Here is a 22,836-nt window from a genome sequence, read left to right on the forward strand (position 1 = left end):
GGATCCCTGATCTATCTCATCAGCGTCAATTCTCTTTGATCATTTCCATGATGTTCACTTGATTAAAAGATGAGGGTGTGAAATAATGGGATTGTATGATGTTCTACACTTGTGGCACATGGGTATCAGGGTGCAGGGAGACTTGCCTTTTGCAAATGTTTTGCTTCTGTCTGTTTATTTTATTTATTTATTTATTTGCAGTTGTTTAACCAGGATAGTCCATTGGGCCTAAAGAACCCGTTTTCAATGGAGTCCTGGGGAGAAAAGCTCCACATAAAGATTATACAAAGATTATGTTCCACATACAGATTATACAAAGATTATGTTCCACATATAGTTTACATGAGGATTATAAAGAAAAACATTCTAGAATTTCTGGTTAAAAGTTAGAAGTAGTATATATGTGTTTTTTTTTTTTTTTTTTTTTTTTTGTATTTTAATAAAAATTACAAGGTACAAATAAGGAGTTGTATGCTAGAAGCAAGCATGAATTTGCTAGCTGGGAATTGAGAAAAAGGAAGGAGGAAAAGGTGTAGGGAGTAGAGTAGGTTATGAGGGGTGTGAACAGGAGCATTCCCATGAGGATGTTAGATGGGAGCGTAGTGATTTTTTAAAGTATGGGAGGCTAAAGGAAGGAGGAAAAAGTGTTGGGAGTAGAGAGTAGGTTATGAGGGGTGTGAACAGGAGCACTGTTTACATTTCATTTCATAAGTACAGTTATGTGTTGCAAGATTACATTTTTCTGGCCTCTCTAAATGGTCTATGATTGTAGTTAGTTGTACTTTTGCAATTCCAAACTTTTTTTGCCACAGTTGTGTAGTCTTCGAGTTAGAATACTAAGAGTTATGTGGCTACATGGAATGTAACACCTAATTTGGAAATTGCATGAAGGCTTGCAAAAGGACTTTTTTTTCTTTAATTTGAAGAATACTTTTTTGAGGGGAATATTCAGATTAGAGGTTCAACAAATGCCACATACTGAGGATTTATGTATGACTGTTCTTAAATTGTATTGTTATTTACATAGCCTCATTACATTTTCTGTGTGTTGTTTACATAGTTCTTCTATGCCAGTTTTAAGTAATATTGTTGAACTACATGCTACTTGTATTATACAAAAGAACATTTTCATTTTAGTAATGATTATATCAGCAAATGGATTTTGGCTATTTTCCTCACATGGTCTATAAACCAGAACAGCATGCCATCTGAATTATCCATTTTATTTCATTTGGGTACAACAAAACTAGATTTGAACTGGCTGCCTCAATCTGAATTCACAGTATTAGAGAAAATGTTGTTTTCCTCTGTATGTAATAATTCTGAATTAGAATAATTCAGTTGTGCAGCAAGTGGTGTCCACTTCATTGAGGTGCATGGGGGACATCCCCCCCTCCATACACACACACACACACACACACACACACACACACACACACACACACACACACACACACACACACACACACACACACACACAGAAAATATTTTTAAAATACCTTGTTATTTATTGTGTCATTTTGGTTAATTTGTTGAAGTTAGATGGTATTTGACAGATACACTTTCAGTGAATTTAATTATAGTTATCCTCTGAACTGCAGTCCACATTCATAATTACATTGTTTCCTTTACTTTTCTGAGGTAAAAAATGGGTACTTTTCCATTATCAGGGCAGCACTTCTAACGTGCTAGCATGCGCACGCAATGATCACACAGCTGTTAGTCTTGAAGCGTTTTTTTTTTTTTTGAAATGTGAAGGAAACACAGATTAATGCGCTGCAGTGTTCATCTAGTTTGACAGAAGCAACATGACATCTCAATGAAGTACACAAGCACACCGTGTGCATGCACAATACCCATATGTATGCATAAACATACCTGATCTAATCTTATCGTTCAACAACTCAGTACAACTGAACTTCCTCTAAAGTCCGTAACTTCTCAACTGTTCAAATCAGGAACGCCGTAAGGCTGAGATTAGACTAATATGTGTGTTTCTGAAATGAAGTATATACACACAGCTTTCTGGGTACAGTCCTCTAAATTTTGGCTCTAGAGTTTACCCTTCCTTCTCCTAGATTTATTTATTGTATGCATAAATAAAAACATGTTCAACTGTATGTACACATTAATAAAGTAAACCATACAGAAAACTGTTACTGACAACTAGATATTCTGCTCTGAAAAAAATAAATAAATCAATGCTCCTCTTTTTAACTCTCTGCTCTATTAAAAGCGACACTGTCTTAATGACTGAGATGGCAGTTTGTCACAGTTGGAAATGTTATTTAAAAAGCTTTGCATGATGGTACATTATATTATCCTATCAACTGTCCAGATTTTTGCAGAATGTCCAGATGTTTGCCTAGTATTTTGGGGCTGTTTCTCATAAAATTGCAGTTTTCTGTATGATTACCAGCTGTAACTGTTTGCGTTACTTGTATCCTGCTGAAAAAAAAGAAGTAAAAAACATGGCAAATGTCCTATTCCTTTTCTTAAAGTCTTACCGTTCTCTCTTGAGAATGGAAATCCAAAGACACCAAACTCCAAACATACCTTGCATCTGCAGTCAGAACATAAAACCCCAGCCCGGTACCCACATCAGCAGCAGCTGTGCGGGCGCGTGCAATGATTCCAAGTGCTCATTACAAGTGTTGCCCCGATAATGGAAAAGTACCAAAAAATGAAGGCGGCATTTCAATAGGTTCCTGTTTAGGAAAAAAATAAATTGTCTCCTCTCTCCAACTTCGGGCAAGACCAATTGAAAGGAAGCAAGAGATTATATTACCATATCAGTAGCTGAACATATTCTTGGTGATGCAAAATGTTCTGTAGCCTCCAGCCATTCCTTCCTGAGAAGTGGCACAAACCAAGCATTGTGTGTTATGTTAATGCTGTTACACAGCCATCATATTCCCCAGCCCCATCCCATCTGCTTCATTTACACTGCTGGTTATTATAATCTATAATTGCTAGCCTCTGCTAAGGGTTAGAATCCATCCCAGTGGGCCACCTTCTAACATTGTCTCAGTGTAGAATGTCGTCTGCTGCATAGGCCAAAACTGCCTTAGCCTTACATGCTAAATGACTGTCTCAGCCATATATATACTACATGACTGGGCATGTTTCTTTACCCCTGTTAGTGTTAGTAATGTCAGTTCTCCAACTTCTGAGCAAGGGTGCCAAATCTAAGTTGTAGAAAGGAAATATTTAGATGTCAAGGTATGGAGTACCTAGAACAAGGAGCAGTTCTTCAGAAGCATTAATACTGAGAAATTCATAATAGTGTTTAAGCAAAAACCTGAAATATTTTTTTTTTATTCAGTTAAGTATTTTGCAAAATAGCACAACACTTCTGTAGTCCATTTTAATTGTTATTTAGCTTTTGTGGAATTTAAGCAAAAATGAATGCTTTACAGTGATATTGTTATTTATAGTTTCAAAATTTACTGCAAAGTGTTGTACATATATTGGCATTTGCTTCAGATTCTGGTATTATTTTGTTTGACAAGTCATTGATTTCAGCTCTGTAAAGTGTTTATTTTACTTCTTTAGGGAAAACCTGGAAAAGATGGAGAAACAGGATTGCCAGGATTCAAGGTATGTATCCTGTTAATTTATTGATTGTGTTATATGTGCCAGATACTCTAGTTGGGTTCCTAAAAAATAAGACCAAGCAGTACGCTATGTGACATAAAACTAGACTATTTATGTGCAGTGGCAGCTTAGACTAGATCATTTACATATGGGTGAGCACAGTGTATGTACTGCAAAGAATTTAGCTTATAGTAACAATATGACACTGAATTGATTATTGATGGACGAAATGTAATTTCAAGTTTACATTCTGCTGTTCCGAATTTTCAAAGATATATTTTTCATGATGGAAAAAGAGAATAAAGTGGTTTTGTGCTATGAGGGAGGGGAGTTGCTTAAAAAGGTGAAGGGATGATAATGCTATCTGCAGATGTATGGGTTTTTTTTTTTTTGTATGCTTTATACAAGTGTTCTAATTCTTGTTTCTGTTGCTATTCTTCAGCCTTGGAGAAAACGTTGATAATTTCTTTACCCTTTAAATGTGGACGAAAGATAACTAAACAAGACAAGCAACCAGTGTGCCTTTTCTTATTGCAGCACTACCACAACCTAAATCCATGATCTACATGTAAATACATCATTAAGACCATTCTTTTGTTATATTTTTGGGGGTATCAGTTCCCCACGTGCTCACTGACCTTCTAGTGGCTATTGTTCCTCCTTTGGCCCCTGTGTCTCCCACCCACCCTGTCATACTTGCCATAAGCAGATTGTATGGAGTGACGCCTGTCAGCTGGCTTGTACAGTATACTGCCTGCTGTGTTATGAGTCTAACACAGGTGCAAGCTTCATAACATCCACACCTTCGTTGGAGAAACTGAGCATTCTGTGGCCACTACAGCACCTCCACAAGTCCCTGAGATCTTCTAGGTGTGCACTAGGTGACACAATTGCAGTGTTGTCTGACCCACTCTTCCCCCCAAAACCAGCAAGTTGACATTAGCCACTAATTCCCATCACTCCTGGCTATGCCCTGATATCCTGTTCATACTATTTATCCTCAAGTACAAGGACAGAGAGGTACTCAGCAACAACAGCTCATGGGACCCTGTACTGTTATAGAATCCTCCAGAAACACATTTTCGGATATATGAGGCTCCTTACTGAAATGTCAGGACTAACAATGCTTAGTCTCAAATGCCCACACAAAGACCAAAATTACAACAGAAGATTGAATATTGAGCATTGTTCTTTCCTTTAAACTTTTTATTTTTTTGCTGAAGGTAAGCCCCCCCCTGTACTCCTTGATGTGGGGAGCCATCACCCACACCCCCACACTTATATATACCAACTTTAAGACTGCCATACCTCAGAGAAAAACGTAATATTCTAAGAAATTGCAATTTCAGACTTAGTACATGTAAGTGCAGTTTTTCAGTCATTCATTCTACACATCCCAGGACTAAGCATTCCTAGTCTTGACATTTCAGATGGCTACTGTATCTGGTCTTTTGCCTTTATTAGGTTCATAAAAGACATGTAGCTTGTATTAAAAGGCTCCTAGACCCCCTTTCAAATCTTTGCAAAGATGTACAGCTGAACTAATGCTCTACGGCCAAGATGAAATCCACATTCTGTCCCTATTTTTGAAAATGATAAGCTACGTTTTTTCAATCCATACATGCTATCCCAGTCTTCCATGTGGCACTGAAAAGCTAGATTAGCCAGGATGCCCCTACAACATCCCCCATCTTTAGTTTTTTTTTTTTTTTTTTTTTTTTTACATAGACCTCAACCAGTCCTGCAATACTGCTGCAGGGGACTGTTTAATCACTCCAGTGATTTCAGCTATACAAATGTATTAAATCCCACTTGATGATTTTGGTATTTCCTCTCAAAGTGTTGGTTTGAAGAGTTAATAAAAATAACCCTTCCACCTCTGCAAAATGCCTTCAATCAAGATCAGTATTTATGTACTCTTTCTGAGAATGTACTGAGTAATTTCCTGCCTCCCTCTCTTGGATTACTGGGTGGCTTCCCAAAATGATTTTTGAGGACATCTGGGAGTCATTCTTTCCTTGTCTCACCAAACTACTCAGACACCTAGACATTCACTATGATGACTGCCACAGATGCTGTATTTCTTGTGCCTGTCATTCAAATTTGAAGACCTTCTCCCAGCTAACATTGCATGGAAGGCCTTCATATGCTAATAGGTGTATACTAGGCTAATGACTATTAGGGTCTTTATAAGCCTAAATGTGCGACCCAAATGTGACCCACAAGTTTGATTTATATAGGTGGTGATTTACTGGCTGCCTACATCCATCAGAGACCTAGGACCAGGATGAATTTCTGATTACCCATCCATTAGTCCAAATTTTGCTTAAATATGGATAAGGGTGAACTCTGCTTCACATGGATAGGGAGCCTGTTCCAGAAAATAGGAATTATCTGAAAAACATATCTGTCTCTCCACCATGTCCTATTTATGTCACAAACAAAATTTAGATATTTTAACTTAATGGTCCTGATGTGGTTTGTTTTGTGGGTGTTTAAACAGCTCATCAAAGCAGGCACTGGGGATGCTCTGTATGTCTGGAAAGATCTCATCTCAGAAGTCTGTATGATACAGAGTAAAGAAACAGGACTTTGAGGTGATCACCATAGTACATTGTGTTTACTCCCTGTATTTTTTTTCTAAGGAACCTCTGTGGTTGTTCAAGATGCTGCATGTGTCTGGTCAGGTACATAGCAAAGGGGGCATTATACTCTGTATGTGGTCTGATGAGGGCCGAGTAGAGTGGTATGATGATCTGTCTGGACCTAAATGCCATGTCCTTGCTTATAAAGTGAACAACATAGAAGGATTTTCTTACTACCTTGGACACATGTTGTTCGAGGCTAGATTACTATCTACATAAGTTCCCAGATCCCTGACTACTGAATCAACTTTTAAATGCATTTTATTGATGATATAGTTACCCGGGCTGGTAGACTTTCCTAAAGGTACTATAATGCATTTCTTGGTACTGAGTTTTAAGCCATGGCTTTCGCACCAAGCTTTTGTCTGTATTAGACCTTCCTGAAGGGTGTTCTCATGTTGGGGGATTCAATGACTGCTCCCAGTTTTCAGTCATCTGCGAACTTGGTCAGCCAAAGGCCTTTGACATTGGCTTTGACATCAGAGAAGTAGATGCCTAAGAGGAGTGGGCTCAGCACAGAGCCCTTGGATACTGCACTGGTGACTAGCCTTTTTGCCACGCTAAACTCACTAATTCTAACATCCTGGGTCCTATCAGTGAGCTGGCTAGCTGTCCAGCATGTCGTAAAGAGGTTTATACTTAGTTCTTTAAGTTTGCTGACAATGCCCATTTGGGATATTGTATCAAACACTTTAGTCATATCTAAGAAGGCAATATGCACCATTTTCTCCTCATACACTACCTAGTAACCTTTTCAAAGTCATCCACCAGATTCAGTAAGCATGGCCTTGCTTTGACAAAGCCAAACTGGGATAGATCCAGTGACTTGAAGTCTCTGATGTCCTTGTTGATAATTTCCTAAGTAATTATTTCCATAGCTTTGCAAATACCACTAGTCAGACTAATGGGTCTGTAGTTTCCTAAATCTGTTGAAGGTCTTCCCTTATGAAAGGGATGACCACTGCAGTCCTCCATTCACTTGGCACAAAGTCTGTTTTAAGACTATAGTTAAATAATGACTTCGGGGGTCCTGATAAGTCATATCTGAGTATTCAGGAGGCATCCTAGGATGTTATCAGGGACCACTGAGGCCATGTTATTGACTTTAATGAGTGCAACCACTACATACACTTTAGTTACAGTTGGAGGGGTCATGATTAAGGTTTTTTTAAGGGGATGGTTGAGGGTGAGAAGGGGGTAAAATTGGAACTGAATTTGTTCACTCCCAGATTTGCTGTATCACCAGGCTTAGTGAATGTGACACCATTAACCACCAGTTCATCACATTGCTGTGTGCTGCCCTTAAGGTTCTGACATAGGTGTAGAAGGTTCTAAGGTGAGCTTTCAACTTCAATGATATCTTAGCCTCAAAGTTGGCTTTGCTTGACTTAATTAATCCTCTTAGTTGCTTATTTACTTTGATGACAAAGCTTCTATCTTTATGGGAATTACCCTTCAGGATTTTTGCCATTATTTTTTTCCTTTTGTTGTATATCCTGGTTACTTTTGGGTGCCACCATGGCAGTTTATTTCTAGGGCTCATCCTGGGCTTACTTCTGTTAGGTACACCAGCCTCTATGCAGCCATTGACTACAGTACAGTGTTTCTGGGAGAATTCAGCATAAGCAGCTGTGTTCTCGAGGTTTGTAGGAGCACTGAATTTTGACAGTCACTTAATAAAAGGTAATTTGCCTTGGAATAGTTCCTAACTGTTACTGTTTTGATGGTATTACAGACTTGATTTTGATTTCAAAGCAGACAGCATTATGGTCAGACCTTACCAAGATGGATGAGATATTGGGGGGGACAACATTCTCCCATATTTGTAAGCATGAGGTCCAGTACATTGAAGCATTTAGTGAGCATATTCACTATTTGGTCAAGAGTTTTTGTATTTACAAAGTCCATGAATCTGTGTGCCTGTAAATTTGAGGCAGTGATAATTATAGTCTCCCATGAGTAGGGTTTTTGGGTAGATGTTAAGTATCTCCAACTGGTCCAAATTTGCATCCTGAGCTTCTTGGGACATCAATGGTGGCCTATAGCTGGCTAGAATATGGTATGAGATTTTGTCCATGGTGATCTGCACATGAAGGAACTCCAGCACATTATCCTGTTTGACCACCCTAGTGGTATATTTGTTATTGATGTATATTCAGACACCGCCTCCTTTAGCCCTTGTTTGTGCAGCTACTGGTCTAAAGGTGTGGAAGGCACTAAAACCGTGCAAAGCCGGGGTACTCTCTACAGCTTTAAATTATGCCTCAGTAACTGCACAGATGTCCACATTCTCAAGTGTGAGGAGGGTTTGGAGGGAGTGTAGTTAGGCTGCTGGCATTAAGCAGTAACACCTTGAAGTTCACTTGAGATTATTTTGCTATTTCAGTGGGTTTGTCAGTTTGGCATTGCCTAAAAAAGACACTAGGGGAGTGGAGAAAGTTTTGGCCAGTATTCAAAGGCCTAGAGGGGAGAGATGAAGACCATCCTTGACAAACCAATGTGGTCTGTTAACCATGTCCTCCTAAACTAGCAAATATTGGATTCTCGTAGATGACACCAGGAAGACAGCCAGTTGTTATCAATCATTTTTTGCTTGTATTGTGACATCATCCTCAGTGATGGCAATATGCAGCTCAGTGCTAGGCTTATAACAGCCTGAGACACATAGTCTGAAAGCTCCATAGTGTTTCTTTTCATATAGTCCAGGGGGGTACATCTTAGGTCATTTACACCTGCATGGACTGTGATGAAATCTCACTGGCACCTGTGGCGTAATTACTTGAGTCCAGGAGTGATTTGCCAGATTCTGACTCCCGATACATGCCCCTTTTGGGATGTACCTTACCAAACACCTGCAGCAACTGGAAAGACCCCAAAAGTACCTCACCAAGAGGATCAAAGGGCTCAAACAGATGCCATATGCTGCCCGGTTAAAGAAACTCCAGCTCTACTCAGTGGCATACCGACTGCTCAGAGGTGACCTGTGCCTGACGTATAAGGCCATGTCCAACCCGGAATTAAGGGACATGCTGCACCTCAAAAAATCCAAATCCCATCGAGCTACACGCTTGAGAGACTTGAACCTCAGCACTGAAATAAATAGGACATACTGGAGGGACAGATTCATAACCCAGAGGCTCCCTTCACTATGGAATAAAATCCCAGGCCAGGTTAGGCAGAGTCCCTCATTGACTCTCTTCAAGAGGAATCTTGATGAGTGGATGGGAGATCATAGGTTTAACCCGGGTATCACTTCTGTGTCACTGTTAGACAGAGGCACAGTATACTAACCTCGAAAAAGGGCATAGCAAAATTAATTTAAAATGGGTGGCGAAAGCCAAACATACTCTGGCTAGGCTTATAAATGCCCTAGGGCAGATAGCCTAGTATGAACCTATGAACCTATGAACTACATTTATCTTTTGCTTGTTCAGCCTGGTTATAAGGGCATCAGTGTATCTTACAATGGAGTCCCCTATGACAAGAGTCCTGGGAACTCTGTCTGCTTGCCTTAGGGTCTTATTGTTTCAGGTTCCACTGAAAGTGACAGTATGTGTTGTGTTAGATGTTGTTTTCTTCTGAGTGCCTTTGGGCTTGCAGAGGTAGCTTAAAAATGGGTGGTCTAGGAGATCTTCCTTGGTTAGGAAGATTGCTTTTTAGTGCCTCAGCATATGTTAGTCTATGTGTATGTAGATTGTGAACTGTGTCAGGTGGGTGTTTTGTGTATGGTTTTAACAACCTGATGTGCACTATGCAAGTGTTTAGCCTCCATTGTCATTGTGTAAGCACACCTGTCACATACTGTGTCTGCTTCTTTAAGGATTAAGAGGTTGTCAGTAAACATGAGACACTTGCTGCATTGTCTCAAGATGCCTGTATCCATACTGTCCAGTCCTTTGATATAGGAGCTACGAGGGACAGTGTACTGGGGATAGGAGGTTATTAAGGGTGCTTTGTTGGAGCACATTTTGCTAAAAACTGCTAAATTATACTAACTTTAACTTTTACACAATACTGAATTCAAATAAATCTGTAGGTATTGCCACTTAACTCCCAACTAGCTGCTCTAAACTTGTCAGTACAGAAGGTATTTGCTCTATATTGCTGCTTTACAGGGTACAGTTTTATGAACCATTCTTACTAGGTGTTTGCTACTCTACACAGCACTGCTAACCTATGCAAACGTGCAAAATTTATAGCAGCGCAGAAAAAAAAACAGAAAACTAACTAATGAGCCCTCTGACCAATAAAATGACTACACTATAATTCCTTTTTGCATATTTTCCAACTCAGTTAGACCAAGCAATACCTTCTGCCACAAGATGAATGAACCCAGTCCTCCTAATGTAAAAACACAGTAGAAGAGACCCACAAGTGCAGTGCTACCACAAACCATTTAAACAGCTAGCTGGAAATCCCTTGCCAAAGTTAATTTCAAGACAGTCCCACAGCAGAACAGTGAGAGGAAGAGCATTTTTTTCCAAAAAAAAAAACTGTGAAATGCACATATTAAAGCAGAAAACAGTTACAATCAATCAAAATAACGTAAGTGTGATTTAACAATACTTAACTCTGGATGGCACTGGATATAAGTAAAACACTTCTAGAATGTAGACTAGGACTCCAGCCTTTGCTAAGTTCCCGGAAAATGAGCAGGAGACAATATGTAGTAAAGGAGGTTTACTCAAGAGCGATGCTGGTTTATTGTGTGGGCGCTCAGTATTGTGGGTCTGTGGAAAACAATGGTTGAAAAGAGTACATAAATAGCTAATACAACAGTCTATAGTAAAGAAAGAGGGGAGGAAGGGGCTTCAGAAATCAGATTATTATAAGGGGTGGAGGTCACAGACACAACCTTGTTATAAAATAACAGCAGCAACAAGGGTGAGAGCACTGGGGAAAACTAACCAGGGCAGCTGGAGAGCAATCCCATCAAATAAAGACAATATTGGAGCTCTTTCAGAAAATACAGCAGAAAGTAAGGTTGGCTCCAAAGCAGTACAGCAGTACACAACAGAAAGCGCTCGCAACTAGTCAGCCTCCAATGTCCAAAACCTTAAGTCCGCGCTCACAGCTTAAGCCCTTGAGCTCAATTCTGACAGGTTGACAGAGCTGATGTCATCACACATGTGATGATGTCAGCCCCAAGGCATGAAAAAGAAAAAATTAAAAAAAAAATCGGGAATGAAGGGGTGCCACAGTAAAACTGAGTAATTTGGTACAGTTGGGAGGTATGCCAATTGTGTGTGAAAATTACGGGCATCTAAGAGCAAAGATGGAATGGATGAAGCATAGCAGAATAACCTGATACTTATGTGGTTCCTTTCAACCCCTTTTATGATCATGTATGTTGGTCAGCAATGATACTGATTCACTGGCCATTTTGTTAGCTATTGATACTATACTACAAAAGCTATGTAGGCATTTTTAAGGTAGAATGGACTCTTTCCTCCATAACCCATTAGGAAGAGAAGCTTATTTAGATAAATGAATATAATGACAGGGAGATGGCATGACTGGGTTAATGTTGTGCCAATCACTGGCAGGGGTAGACTGGGTATCTGGCAGTTCCGGCGAAAGCCAGAAGAGCCGGTGCCAAAATGGGCTGGAGGGCTGGTGCTCCTCAAAATTGTATGTGTAAAAAATCTTTTTGTCTCCAGACAGTTTTAAAAATAGTCTGGACTGGGAAGATTGCAGGCATCAATGAAGATGTCCAAAAGTCATTGTGATTTTAACCCCGGGAAATAGTATTGTGACTGGACTGTGAAGTCAGCAGCCTATCACATAATCTGAGTACATGCATGACGCGGCTGCTGATTAGCCCTATTACTCTCTCTTTCTCTTCCCGTGATTTAGTTGCGAGGGAGAGTGCAAGAGAATGGAGAGACAAGCAATGAGTGACCAAAGAAGAGAAAATAAGCAATCCAAATATATGGTTTACAATTTATGTTACATTTTTAATTTTCTTTCCTGGTAGGGCCAACCAGATAACTTTAGCATTGTTTTCCTGGGCGGTTCAACCAGATACTTTCTGTATTTTATTTACTGGCAAGGTCGACCAGATGATTTCTGTATTTATTTATTTTTATTTTATTTATTTTATTTTACATTTGTTGACCGGGCTAGTCTAGCTGGATATATGTCCATTTTCAGTAGAGGCCCGGGGAGAAAAGCTCCACACATAACATAATAATGACAGACAGACATATTGTTAATAAAGACATACAATAAAAATAGAAATATAAATCAATTTTGTTAATAAAATCAACATACATTAAGGAACTCAAACAGTTTAATATCATACATAATGTTTGGTCAATTTCAAAGCATTTTATCTAGTACATAAAGGTTATGCAATAAGGCATTTGCCATATGGATAACAGTTGAAGCTCAGAAGGGTAGAGTAGTAGAAGGAGAATGTAAGATGAATAAAAGGGAAGAGGCAGGGGTTAGGAAAAGAGAGAGGAAAAGAGGGAAGACAGTCAGGAGGAGGTGGGAGAGATGGGAGAAGTAGGTCAGAGCATAGTGGGACAGCAAGGGAAAAGAAACAGGGTAGTTGCTAATTAATAAGCAAAGGAAGGGTAGAAGGAAGAAAGAGGGTGGAGAGATTGAAGTTAGCCTGCAGTACTACAAGAACAAAGCCAGTGGTTTTGGAAGTACAGTTTGATATGTTGTTTGAAAAGAGGTAAGGATGAGATTAGAGTTAACTCCTTGGGCAGCAAATTCCATGCTTTTCCTACAGTATTGGTGAAAAGAGAGTCACCAGCTACGTTGTGGGCTTTTATGGGTTTGGTCATAAGTTTACAAGAGGAACGAAGAGAGGTAAGATTGTTATAAGGGAGTAAAAGTTGTGAAAGTATAGGGGTGTTGGTAGGTTGGTACAGTAATTTGTGGGCAATAGTAAGTTGTGAGATAATAAGATAATTTTGTAGTTCTAGCCAGCCTAAGTGTTTCAAATTGTGGCAGTGATGGGTTCTAAAAGGGTTACCCGTGGTGAAACGGGCAATGTTATTGTAGCTCCAATAATGTCTAATTGTATTTAATTATTTCCTGGCAGTGTCGACCAGGTATTTGTTAAATCTTGGTGCAGTCTCCTATATAAATTATCTGTCTGACATCCTGGTCCTGTAGGCTGTCAGGGTCAACCAGATAGTAGAAGGTTAGTGGAAATGGGCCGGTGGATCTGATGGTGAAAAAGTGTAATTCTTGTCCCAGTCTGCCCCTGTGCCAGTGTAATTTTAGTTTCTTTCTTTTTCTGAGTATGCCACACTAATTCTCCAATTAACACATTAAGCTAAAGTTTCTGAAAAAGCTCCAATAATGTCTTTATTTAATTGTATAGCTAACTAGTTAGCCTCCTATTTCCAGCACAGAGCTACCCCCACCCAATGTCTTTTATCCAAGACTTGGAGAGGTGTAGAACTGTGAGTAACTAGTGTTTCAAAAAAAGGGGAAGAGAATAAATTTATTTTACTTATTTAATTAATGCTTAAATATTTGAGTTACACTTAGTGACGTGTGTGGTAATAACACTTTAGACTTTTCTGCTCTGTTCAATCTGTTTGCATTTTTAAGTTTGTTCTGGGGCCTTTGTCTTGCTTATCAACAGTTGTGGGAAGGCTTTGTTTCTGTGTTATTCCACACTTCTATGTACACAAGCAGAATTACTTGTAAAAACACTGCTGGCCCATAGTTTTGTAGTTTAATTCTCAGTGGTGGCAGAACTGTGTACTCCTGTAGTATTATGACCTTAATCATTTATTACTGCATTTTTTCCATTAACAATGTTACTGGTAAATTTCTGCATAACTAGAAGGTCAATAGGGAGAGAATTATCTCTACTCCAGTTTGTGCTTCAGTACATTTATATTCTGTTTTTCTTTTACCTGCTTAAAGTTGCATCCTGTGTCTGCCCCTTCCCCTACTAACACTTTAAGCTAAAGGTGTGTGTGTGTGTATGTGTGTGTGTGTGTGTGTGTGTGAAAATACCCCCAACTCAATACACCTGGTGACTAGAGGTACTCGGGCTCAAACCCTGTACCATGGGTACAGGTAAAAAGAGCCTAAAGTCCCTAGCCCCCACCACTTGTGAATTTATGCATAATATATTTGTTCTGGTCCTCATTAAATCTATGGTTTTCAGGATTTTTGTGGCAATGGCAAATCACTGAAGGATTGAATTCACTAAATAATGGCAGGCATTTGAATTTCAGACTTCATAGTCTTCAGAAAATAAATGGTTACACAAAACCTTTTATTCTAGCAATTTTTCTAAGTTTATAAGATCAGTATTTGAAATGTGTCTCTATTTTGGGCTGTATACCCCCATTATTGGCTTTGTCCAGGTTTTTTATGCTAAGATGTTGAGAGCTATGGTAAGAAGTGAGAACCGAATTCTCTATTCCCCCATTATTGACTTTATCCAGGTTTTTTGTGCTAAGAAATTGAGAGCTACGGTGAGAAGTGAGAACTGAATTCACTAAATGATGGCCATTTAAGTTTCAGTCTTCCTGTCTTTCTAGAAACTGCTGATTTGGCATAGTGGTATGTTGCTCTGACTGTAATACACAGGGTCCTGTGTTCAAGACTTGGTGGTAAAATGCATGGTGGTAACACAACACTTTATTCTAGCAACTTTCCAAAATTGCACAAGCAATTTTTAAAATGTATCCCTGTTTTTGGCCTTTTGCCCCCCCCCCCCAAAAAAAAAACAGAAATTGAAAATCAGTGCAAGAAGCTGTGCAAGATGACTATGGCTTACACTACTATCATTCTATATATATATATATATATATATATATATATATATATATATATATATATATATATATATATATATATATATATATATATATAATTGGGCAGTTTTGTCATTATTGGTTCATGCATTTTATTTCATTGCCTACTGGAAAATCTTCAAACAATACATTTTAAAATGTGCTCTAACTTAAATCTAACAAGTGTGCTGTATTGTACAAGGAATATAATTTAATAAAGTCAGGAAGGTGCATCAAAGAACGCATGTATGTTTCTTGTTTTGAGTGCAAGCCAGGGGCCTATGATTTAAAAACAGCCCAAAGGTAATATTTATCCACCATTGGCTAGGCCCATTTTCTTTGGATGTGGTGTGGGTTTCAATGCTGTTTCAATGAATGTGAGTTTCAAGGACAGAGAAGTTTTAATGCCAAGTCTATTTTCATTGTGAGACAGTGTTGCTTTGTTTAGCAAATATCTATTAGTGTTTGTGCATTGTGCTATAAAATGTAAAAATAAAATCCAAATAATTATTGTAGAAGTAAAGCAGTATGCACATATTAGTGTTTATGGTAAATGGGGCGAAATAGCCAGGTAATGTGACATTGGAATGGCTGCAGGGGGACTCTGGTGCCATATTTTGGTTGTCTGTTCTTCAGTTTGCATTTGAAAGCTGGTATCCTGCAATCCCATTGGAGTGAGCAGAGTTACTTAATTATGTATGGAAATTTTATGTTAATCAGCATACAGATTTGTACCTATTTTTCATGGGCCTTGTTCAGATTTTTGATGTTTCTAGGTTGAGAGGTATGATGATTGGTCATTTCTGCTTCAGGTCACTGGCCATTGACAACTTCCTCTTTGCACCTCTCAATGTTTGGTTGCTATAAGGCACTGGTTTCATGAACCTAGACATTACCTTCTGTATGATCATCTTTGTGTGCTCAACACCTACAATGAGGTGAAAGCTTTCTTTTCACAAAAAAAAAAAAAAAATGACTGCTTCACTCAGTTATTGAACAATTCTGCCCAGACCTAAAATTTATCAGGACACAGTACTATTGCCTTAATCTTTTTAGTTTGCAGTAGTTTTATTAAAGCCAGTTATACCTCTTGCTCAAAAACTGTGCAGGGTAGCCAGCTGCAAAATAAATAATGATATATTTATATTTAATTTGCAGAGACACAAATGCTTATCTCTTGTCTTATCTCTTATCTTAATATTCTGTTTGTCTGAATATGTCCAGTACCACCGAGTAATGTGTCAGGACATGTTTACTGCACTTTGTCTTATGTTGCAGAGCTTTATGTGCCTATTCAGTTGGTTGCTAATTCATGTGAGATAACACCACTCTCAAGTGTGTCGAGGAAACTAGGATGTATAACAAACAATAAATCAAAAAACACCATCCATAAAATCAAACTTGAAAACAAGAATCCTTTAATGCAAAAAACTCCCAGTGTTTAATGACAGCAGTCATTATTGCTTTCTACAATTTAATTGATGGATAATGTGGGTGTGTTAGATTTTTTTACTAGGAGTTTTATACATTAAAGGAGTCTTGATTTTGAGTTTGGTTTTCTGGACGGTGTTTTTTGAATAACTCATGTGGAATGTTTGAGCATATCTGTTGGTCAGGACAACAAGAATTTTATTAAATCATCTACCTTCTGATTCTCACAAAGATTTTGGATTCCCAAATTGCTGCTCTTGTCCCATTTTTCTTGATTGTAAAGCATTGTGCTCAGGTCTATGATGCTTAGAAATGTGTCTTTTGCTGCTAGCAGCATGCTCGAGAGAGATAAAACCCTGAATGTGACCCAGGCAGACAGGGAATGATTAGCAATTAGCAATCAGATACTGGAATAGTTAAACATGTAGGTTGGGAGTGAGTAACTCATACTGGAGAAGATAACCAAGGAAGTTGGGAGTGAGTAATTGATACTGAAGGAGCTAATGAGGGAGGTGGGAGTGAGTTACTGATACTCCTGGAACTAGCCATGGATGTTAGGAGAGTGTGACTGATACTGTAGGAGATAACCATGAATGTTGGGAAGAAAAAGGTCTGTTATCAGGTAACTGAGGCTCCTGAAATGCAAGAGTCAATCAGTTACTGTTTCTGCACCCTGCCCTGCATCCATCTTTCTCAAATTTTAGTTTTAAAAAAAATAATGTTGTTTTTCTTAAACTGTAGCAAACTGCTTCCTATAAATGTAGCAAGTCAATGCTAAAGTTCAGACCACACATGCAGCACTACAGCACTACAGTGCTACAGTGTTCAGGTTTGACCTTAAAGTGCCATGAGAATAGGTCAGATGGAAAACTGAAACCCCTAACACTTTGCATTTGCCCCCTTCGCCATGACCCAGCATCACTACTGAGGTATTTAAACACTGGCTTGTTTGTTAGCTCCCATGGAAAAGAGAAGGTAGCATCTTAATATGTTATCTCTGCATGGTGATTTTTTGAACCTGCTTACTTATAAACCAGGAGCACGAGGTATGTGATATCACATTGTAGGAAATGTGGGCATTGGGATGCTTAGGTCATATTACTGCACTCACAAAGCATGAGGACTGCATTCTGCTCTGAACTGTTTAGTTAGTCCTTAACTATAAAGCCAAGTTCTCCAGATAAAACTTAAAAGTCTTTTACAGTCATGTAAATTAGATATTTATCTGCCTAGTTTTAAATCTTTTATTTATTTATTTATTTTTACTTTGTTGACTGGGTCAGCCCTTCTCTAGACCGATGATCTCATCAGGGAAGACTTCTTCATCATAAAAATAATATGTCTTTTAATACATTTGTTGTTTGTTTAATCTTTCTTAAATGCTTAATCAAGAAGGATAGCTTAAGTTGAAAACCATTGAAATGCATGGAAGAAAATCAGATGTCAAACACATTGTAATCAGAAGTTTGGAGGTTGCACCAATAGCCACAGTTTTACATGCCACCAACGAGAAGTCCCTGCATTTATGCAATAGTACAAACAGTACATTAAATTAAATTTAATACACTAATATAGCAGAGATGTGATTCATTTAGTTACATTCTATGAGTAAACAGATATAACTTGGATCCTTTACACTGAATAACATTTTTTAAAGATGTTAATATTTACTTGGTATGTTTTCTTTTCCTGTCTAGGGTGAACCTGGTTTTCCAGGACTTGAAGGCTTCCCTGGCAGAGATGGCATGAAGGTCAGTGTTGAGTATAGAGTTTGTGCCTTATATGTCACCATTTCTCAGTAAAGAACACAAATATTGTTTGTGCTTCCTAAGCAGCGTGTGCAACAAAAGTAATGACATTAACTCCACACTGCTCACTTCATACTTTCTAAGGTTCTATTTGACACCATAAAGTCTAAGTGATATTTTCTTCTATCAGTTTTGTTTGCTATATGTATTTTTGAAGCATTACATATATTCTAACTTTGGTAAGTAGCTATTGTAATTGTTGTGGAAGCCTTTCAACAATTCATAGCGGACATTTTTTTCTAAATTACAGCACATATATCCTACATTAAATGAGCCATACATTTTACTGTGGTTTTAACTGCAAGCAGGATTGATTGATTGATTGATTTGGTTTTGAAATCCTAAATAAGAAACCATACTCTGTTCACAGTACAAATGATGGATACTATAACTCTTCTTTACCTCCCAAGGTAAGATATGTAAATATATTAATCTAGTGAGACTTTTTCTCCACAGAATGGATGGTACAGTATCCGGGAATCCATTGCTTTTTGAGTGATCTACATTGGTGTTCGGATTACTAAGGTTTTCAGTTTCTTATGGAATTCAGAATGAGTGTCCTCGGGTCTTGTAGCTGGTCTATCCAAATGCCTGTAAAGATTTTAGACAGATACAAGTCTCCAGTCTTTGAAGTTGGGTCCCAGTCCTAAGTAACTGGATAAGTAGCCAAGCCAATTTCTCCATTATTTCTGCTTACTCTACAAGTTATCTGATTCTAGGAACTTATATATCTGACAAGGGTTGCCAGCTTTTAAGATAGCACATTCTAGAAAGTGTTAGCAGCATTACTTCTGATACTTCAAAAGTGCTTGTGTTGCTGTCACTTTCTGACATCAACATGAGGTTCTTCTTAATGAAGACAATACAAAGAAGTAGTTTAGGGGTGTAACAACAAAAAGTGCCCTCACACAAGGAGGATGGCTTTTTAACAGTTACTGTTTCACTGTAATTCTTTTAGTGAAACCCTTGTCATCAATTTGTTGGATAATTCCATTGCCATATTATTTAATTTCACTGAATTCTGCAATGAACTCACTTTGCAGTTCTTTACATTTGTGAATTTGTAGAGTAAATCCTTGCTCCTTGGCTGTGACACCACGGAGTTAATATATATTCAATAAGGTGTGTCGGAGTATAGGAGGTGAAGCACTCACTTTTTATGGTACAGAGGCAGAGTCCCCATATCTATGTGCATGGTATTTTAATTACAGAGAAGTAAAAGATTTAAAGGAATGAATATAAGAAAGGAAAAGTTAATGCAAGTGAGGATTACTGATAGTTGTAACTGGTTTTATTTGATTTGTTTCAGGAGTTGTTAGTTTGTTATTAGGTAGTGGTATGCATTTTGATGAATAGGAGTTTGAGTTTTATGATATGAAACTTCCTCACACCATAGATTTTTTTATTTTTCTATGTTTTTTCTTTCCATTCATGCCAACCATCAAGTCATGCCCTATCAGTTTAGACTGTTCATCCCCAGCCCTTGTTACTATCCATTGAGGCTAAACCCATTCATTCCACCACTATCATTACTTCCCAGTGAGGATAAGCCCATTCATCACCCAACCCTTCCTACTTCCCAGTGAGAAAGAGCACCCACTAGAAAAGTCATCATTCTGGCAGCCATGTTTGTGATCTGTGCTTTCTTCAGCATCCCAGGAATGATTATGTCATTGTTATGGCCATAAACCAGCTCCTGGAGGTTGACATGAGCACCCATGTCATTGTAAGGCATTTTACTTCCCTCTTCCCCATATGTATGTTTGGTTCTTTACAAATGCTTATAAGAGCTGTCATCACTGGCTTGGGACTGCCAAGCCCATGTATCTCTCTGACTGTGGTCACTGTTATCATTTAGGCCTCCTCTTGCATGGGAACAGTTGGCCAACTGGAAGCCTCAGTCTCCCTCCACCCAAGATGAACCAGCCAGTATCAACTACAGATTCCCATCCTGTCATACCCATCTCATCCAGAACCTGTTTTACTTTGAATAATTTAGGATGTAACAAACACTTCATCCCTCTGTGCTACAAAACCAGACTTCATCCCACTAGTCAAAATTAAAGTTGATCATAAGCTGCAGGAATTTTCATTATGTCTATTCTTCAGTATTTTGCATAAGTGAGCCAATTAATATCAGATAATACATTTTGACTATCACTGCAAATTTATTTATGTTACATGTTTGCACAAACATACAGCAAGATGAAATAGCTCTGAATGTACAGAAAATAATAATATTAAAATAATTTCAAATTCTGTCATAGCCAAAGCAATTAAAAATAAACAGAGATAGATGTAACAATTTACAAAAATTACAACTATGCTGCACTAATTATTTTAAACAATAGTATATCCACCCTGATCCCATAGATACTGAATCTTCCTAAAGACTGCACTATAAAACATTGTCACCATAGAAAGTACAACAGCATCAAACTTGAAACATTTTAACATGAGTATTTGTACATGGGCATGTCTGTGTTTATTCACAAAAGCAGTATGGAGGGGTAAAAAAGCTTCACAAACTCACACTGGAAAGTAAGAAACAAACAACTGAAGTCAAAAGGACTCACTACTGGGACTTTTACTCTCTGAAATATTCTTATGTGGGTGTATTCTCTGTTAACCAATTTCTGCATCTAGTTCTTAGCACTTTTACTTAACTTTATTATATTGGCTTAGCGTGCATACTTGCAAGGTCTCCCCCCCTTTTTCCAGTTCCTGACATTGCAACTAACTAACTGGCAGCAGAACACCACCAAACAATTGAATCTTAGCCCAGATAAGCAGCTCATCTTGTAATCAGAACAGTGCTCTACAGTTATTTAAATTATCCAATATTACTGACTACTGTAAAGTCACCCAAGTCCCTTCAAAGCAGTTATTTTTCCATTCACTGTGAATAAATAGTGGAACACAGTAACTGGCATAATCCCTGCCATTAAGGTACAATGCTGCCTATGTTCATTACTTAGACTCCTGATACTTTTTTTCCAGCTCTTACCTCCTAGGTAGGGCTCTGCCCACTCCACTCTCCTACTCTACCCCTTTCCCACCCACACCTAGCTCATTTGCTTTATACCTAACTTTACCGGACCCACACCTAACCCCTATCCCTCAGACAATCACACAAACTACCACCACCCCTCCCCTCCTTTGTTCTCATATTTCACACTCTACACATACTACCTCCCCTCTCTCAAAGTTGTTACAATCCATCCTACCTATATACTGTCAGGACCCCTACACATTCCACAGGGTTATCTCTATACACTCCTACCACTTCTGAAAAAAAAAACATGTACTCCCATCAAATAATCCTAACACTAGCACTCACCATCAAAGCCCATCTAACCTCAAATTACTTCAACAACATTACAATCCCCAGCATAAGTCACCCCACCTCATCCTCACTTCTAACATTCATTAACTACCCCCTACTCATCTCACCCTCACTCTTTAACAAACTCCTCCATTATCAAAACAAATCTAGGGTATCCATACAATGTGACTTAGCCTTCTCCAAATACTTACAATCCATAATAAACATTGCCTCTCACCTACTATGCAGTGGTGATATTAACCCCAACCCAGGTCCAATAACAAGTCCTACAAATCACCAGAATCAGCCTAGAACCAATACTAGCCTACTTAAGAGAAAATCAAATATTCTAATAATAAATCATAACATAAGAAGCATCCTTAACAAAACCACTGAGCTCCATGCAATCATGGCATTATACTTACATGACATCATCTTCCTCACAGAAACATGGCTTAAACCACACATTAAAAATGAAGAAATACTTCCCCCTGGTTATGGCATACTATGAAAAGACCATACACCTAAAAGAGGAGGTGGAGTCCCTCTCCTATATCAGAACATCAATGTTGAACTATTTAACATATATCCCGCCAGGAGATAACATCAAAACCCTTAAATCTCTTCTGCAATGGACATCAGAAACCCTACCCATGAAACCGTTATACAAGGTGACTTCAATATTAATTGGACCTCACTTAAATCATGCCACCCCTCAAATCATATTAACCTTTATGGATTCTCACAACTTATACAAACCCCTACTAGGGTAGACAAAACCTCAAAAAAGAATCAATGCTAGACTGGATTCTCACCAACTGCTCATCTTCCACCCATAATTTTGGTACACTACCAGACATTCTAAGTGACCACCTCCCAACCTTCTTCATCAGAGACCAAACTAAACTTACTAGAGTTAGCTCTCTTAGACACATCAGATACACTAAAATCTTCAGGGCTGATGACTTTAATACAGCCCTTAAACACTCAAACTGGTCCCCTCTTTTAACACTTCCTATAGATGAAGCAGTTGAGTATTTCAACACTATCTTCTTAGGCATTCTCAACCAACTTGCCCCACCAAGACACATCCACACTAAAACCATCTATGCCCCATAGCTTATGAAGAGCACTAGGCAACTTATGAAACAAAGAGACAAAGCATGGGACACCTGGTGCAAAAACAAAACGACTCCTAATAGGCAAACATTCTCACAACTGAGAATCACTGTAAAAAAACAAATCAGACTAGA

General features: G+C 38.4%; 1 protein-coding gene across 1 annotated transcript in view; it reads left to right on the forward strand.

Annotated features, from left to right (window-relative positions):
• Window positions 1-22,836, forward strand: part of COL4A1 (collagen type IV alpha 1 chain) — a 1,084,337-nt gene that overhangs the window by 488,757 nt on the left and 572,744 nt on the right. The window contains exons 16-17 of the mRNA XM_044071271.1: window positions 3,556-3,600; window positions 18,148-18,201. Coding sequence (XP_043927206.1) covers window positions 3,556-3,600; window positions 18,148-18,201 — 99 coding nt within the window. The remainder of the gene's footprint in view (window positions 1-3,555; window positions 3,601-18,147; window positions 18,202-22,836) is intronic.

The sequence above is a fragment of the Protopterus annectens genome, chromosome 5.part0 (assembly GCF_019279795.1).
Source record: "Protopterus annectens isolate FY-2018-M chromosome 5.part0, PAN1.0, whole genome shotgun sequence".
NCBI lineage: Eukaryota > Metazoa > Chordata > Ceratodontiformes > Protopteridae > Protopterus > Protopterus annectens.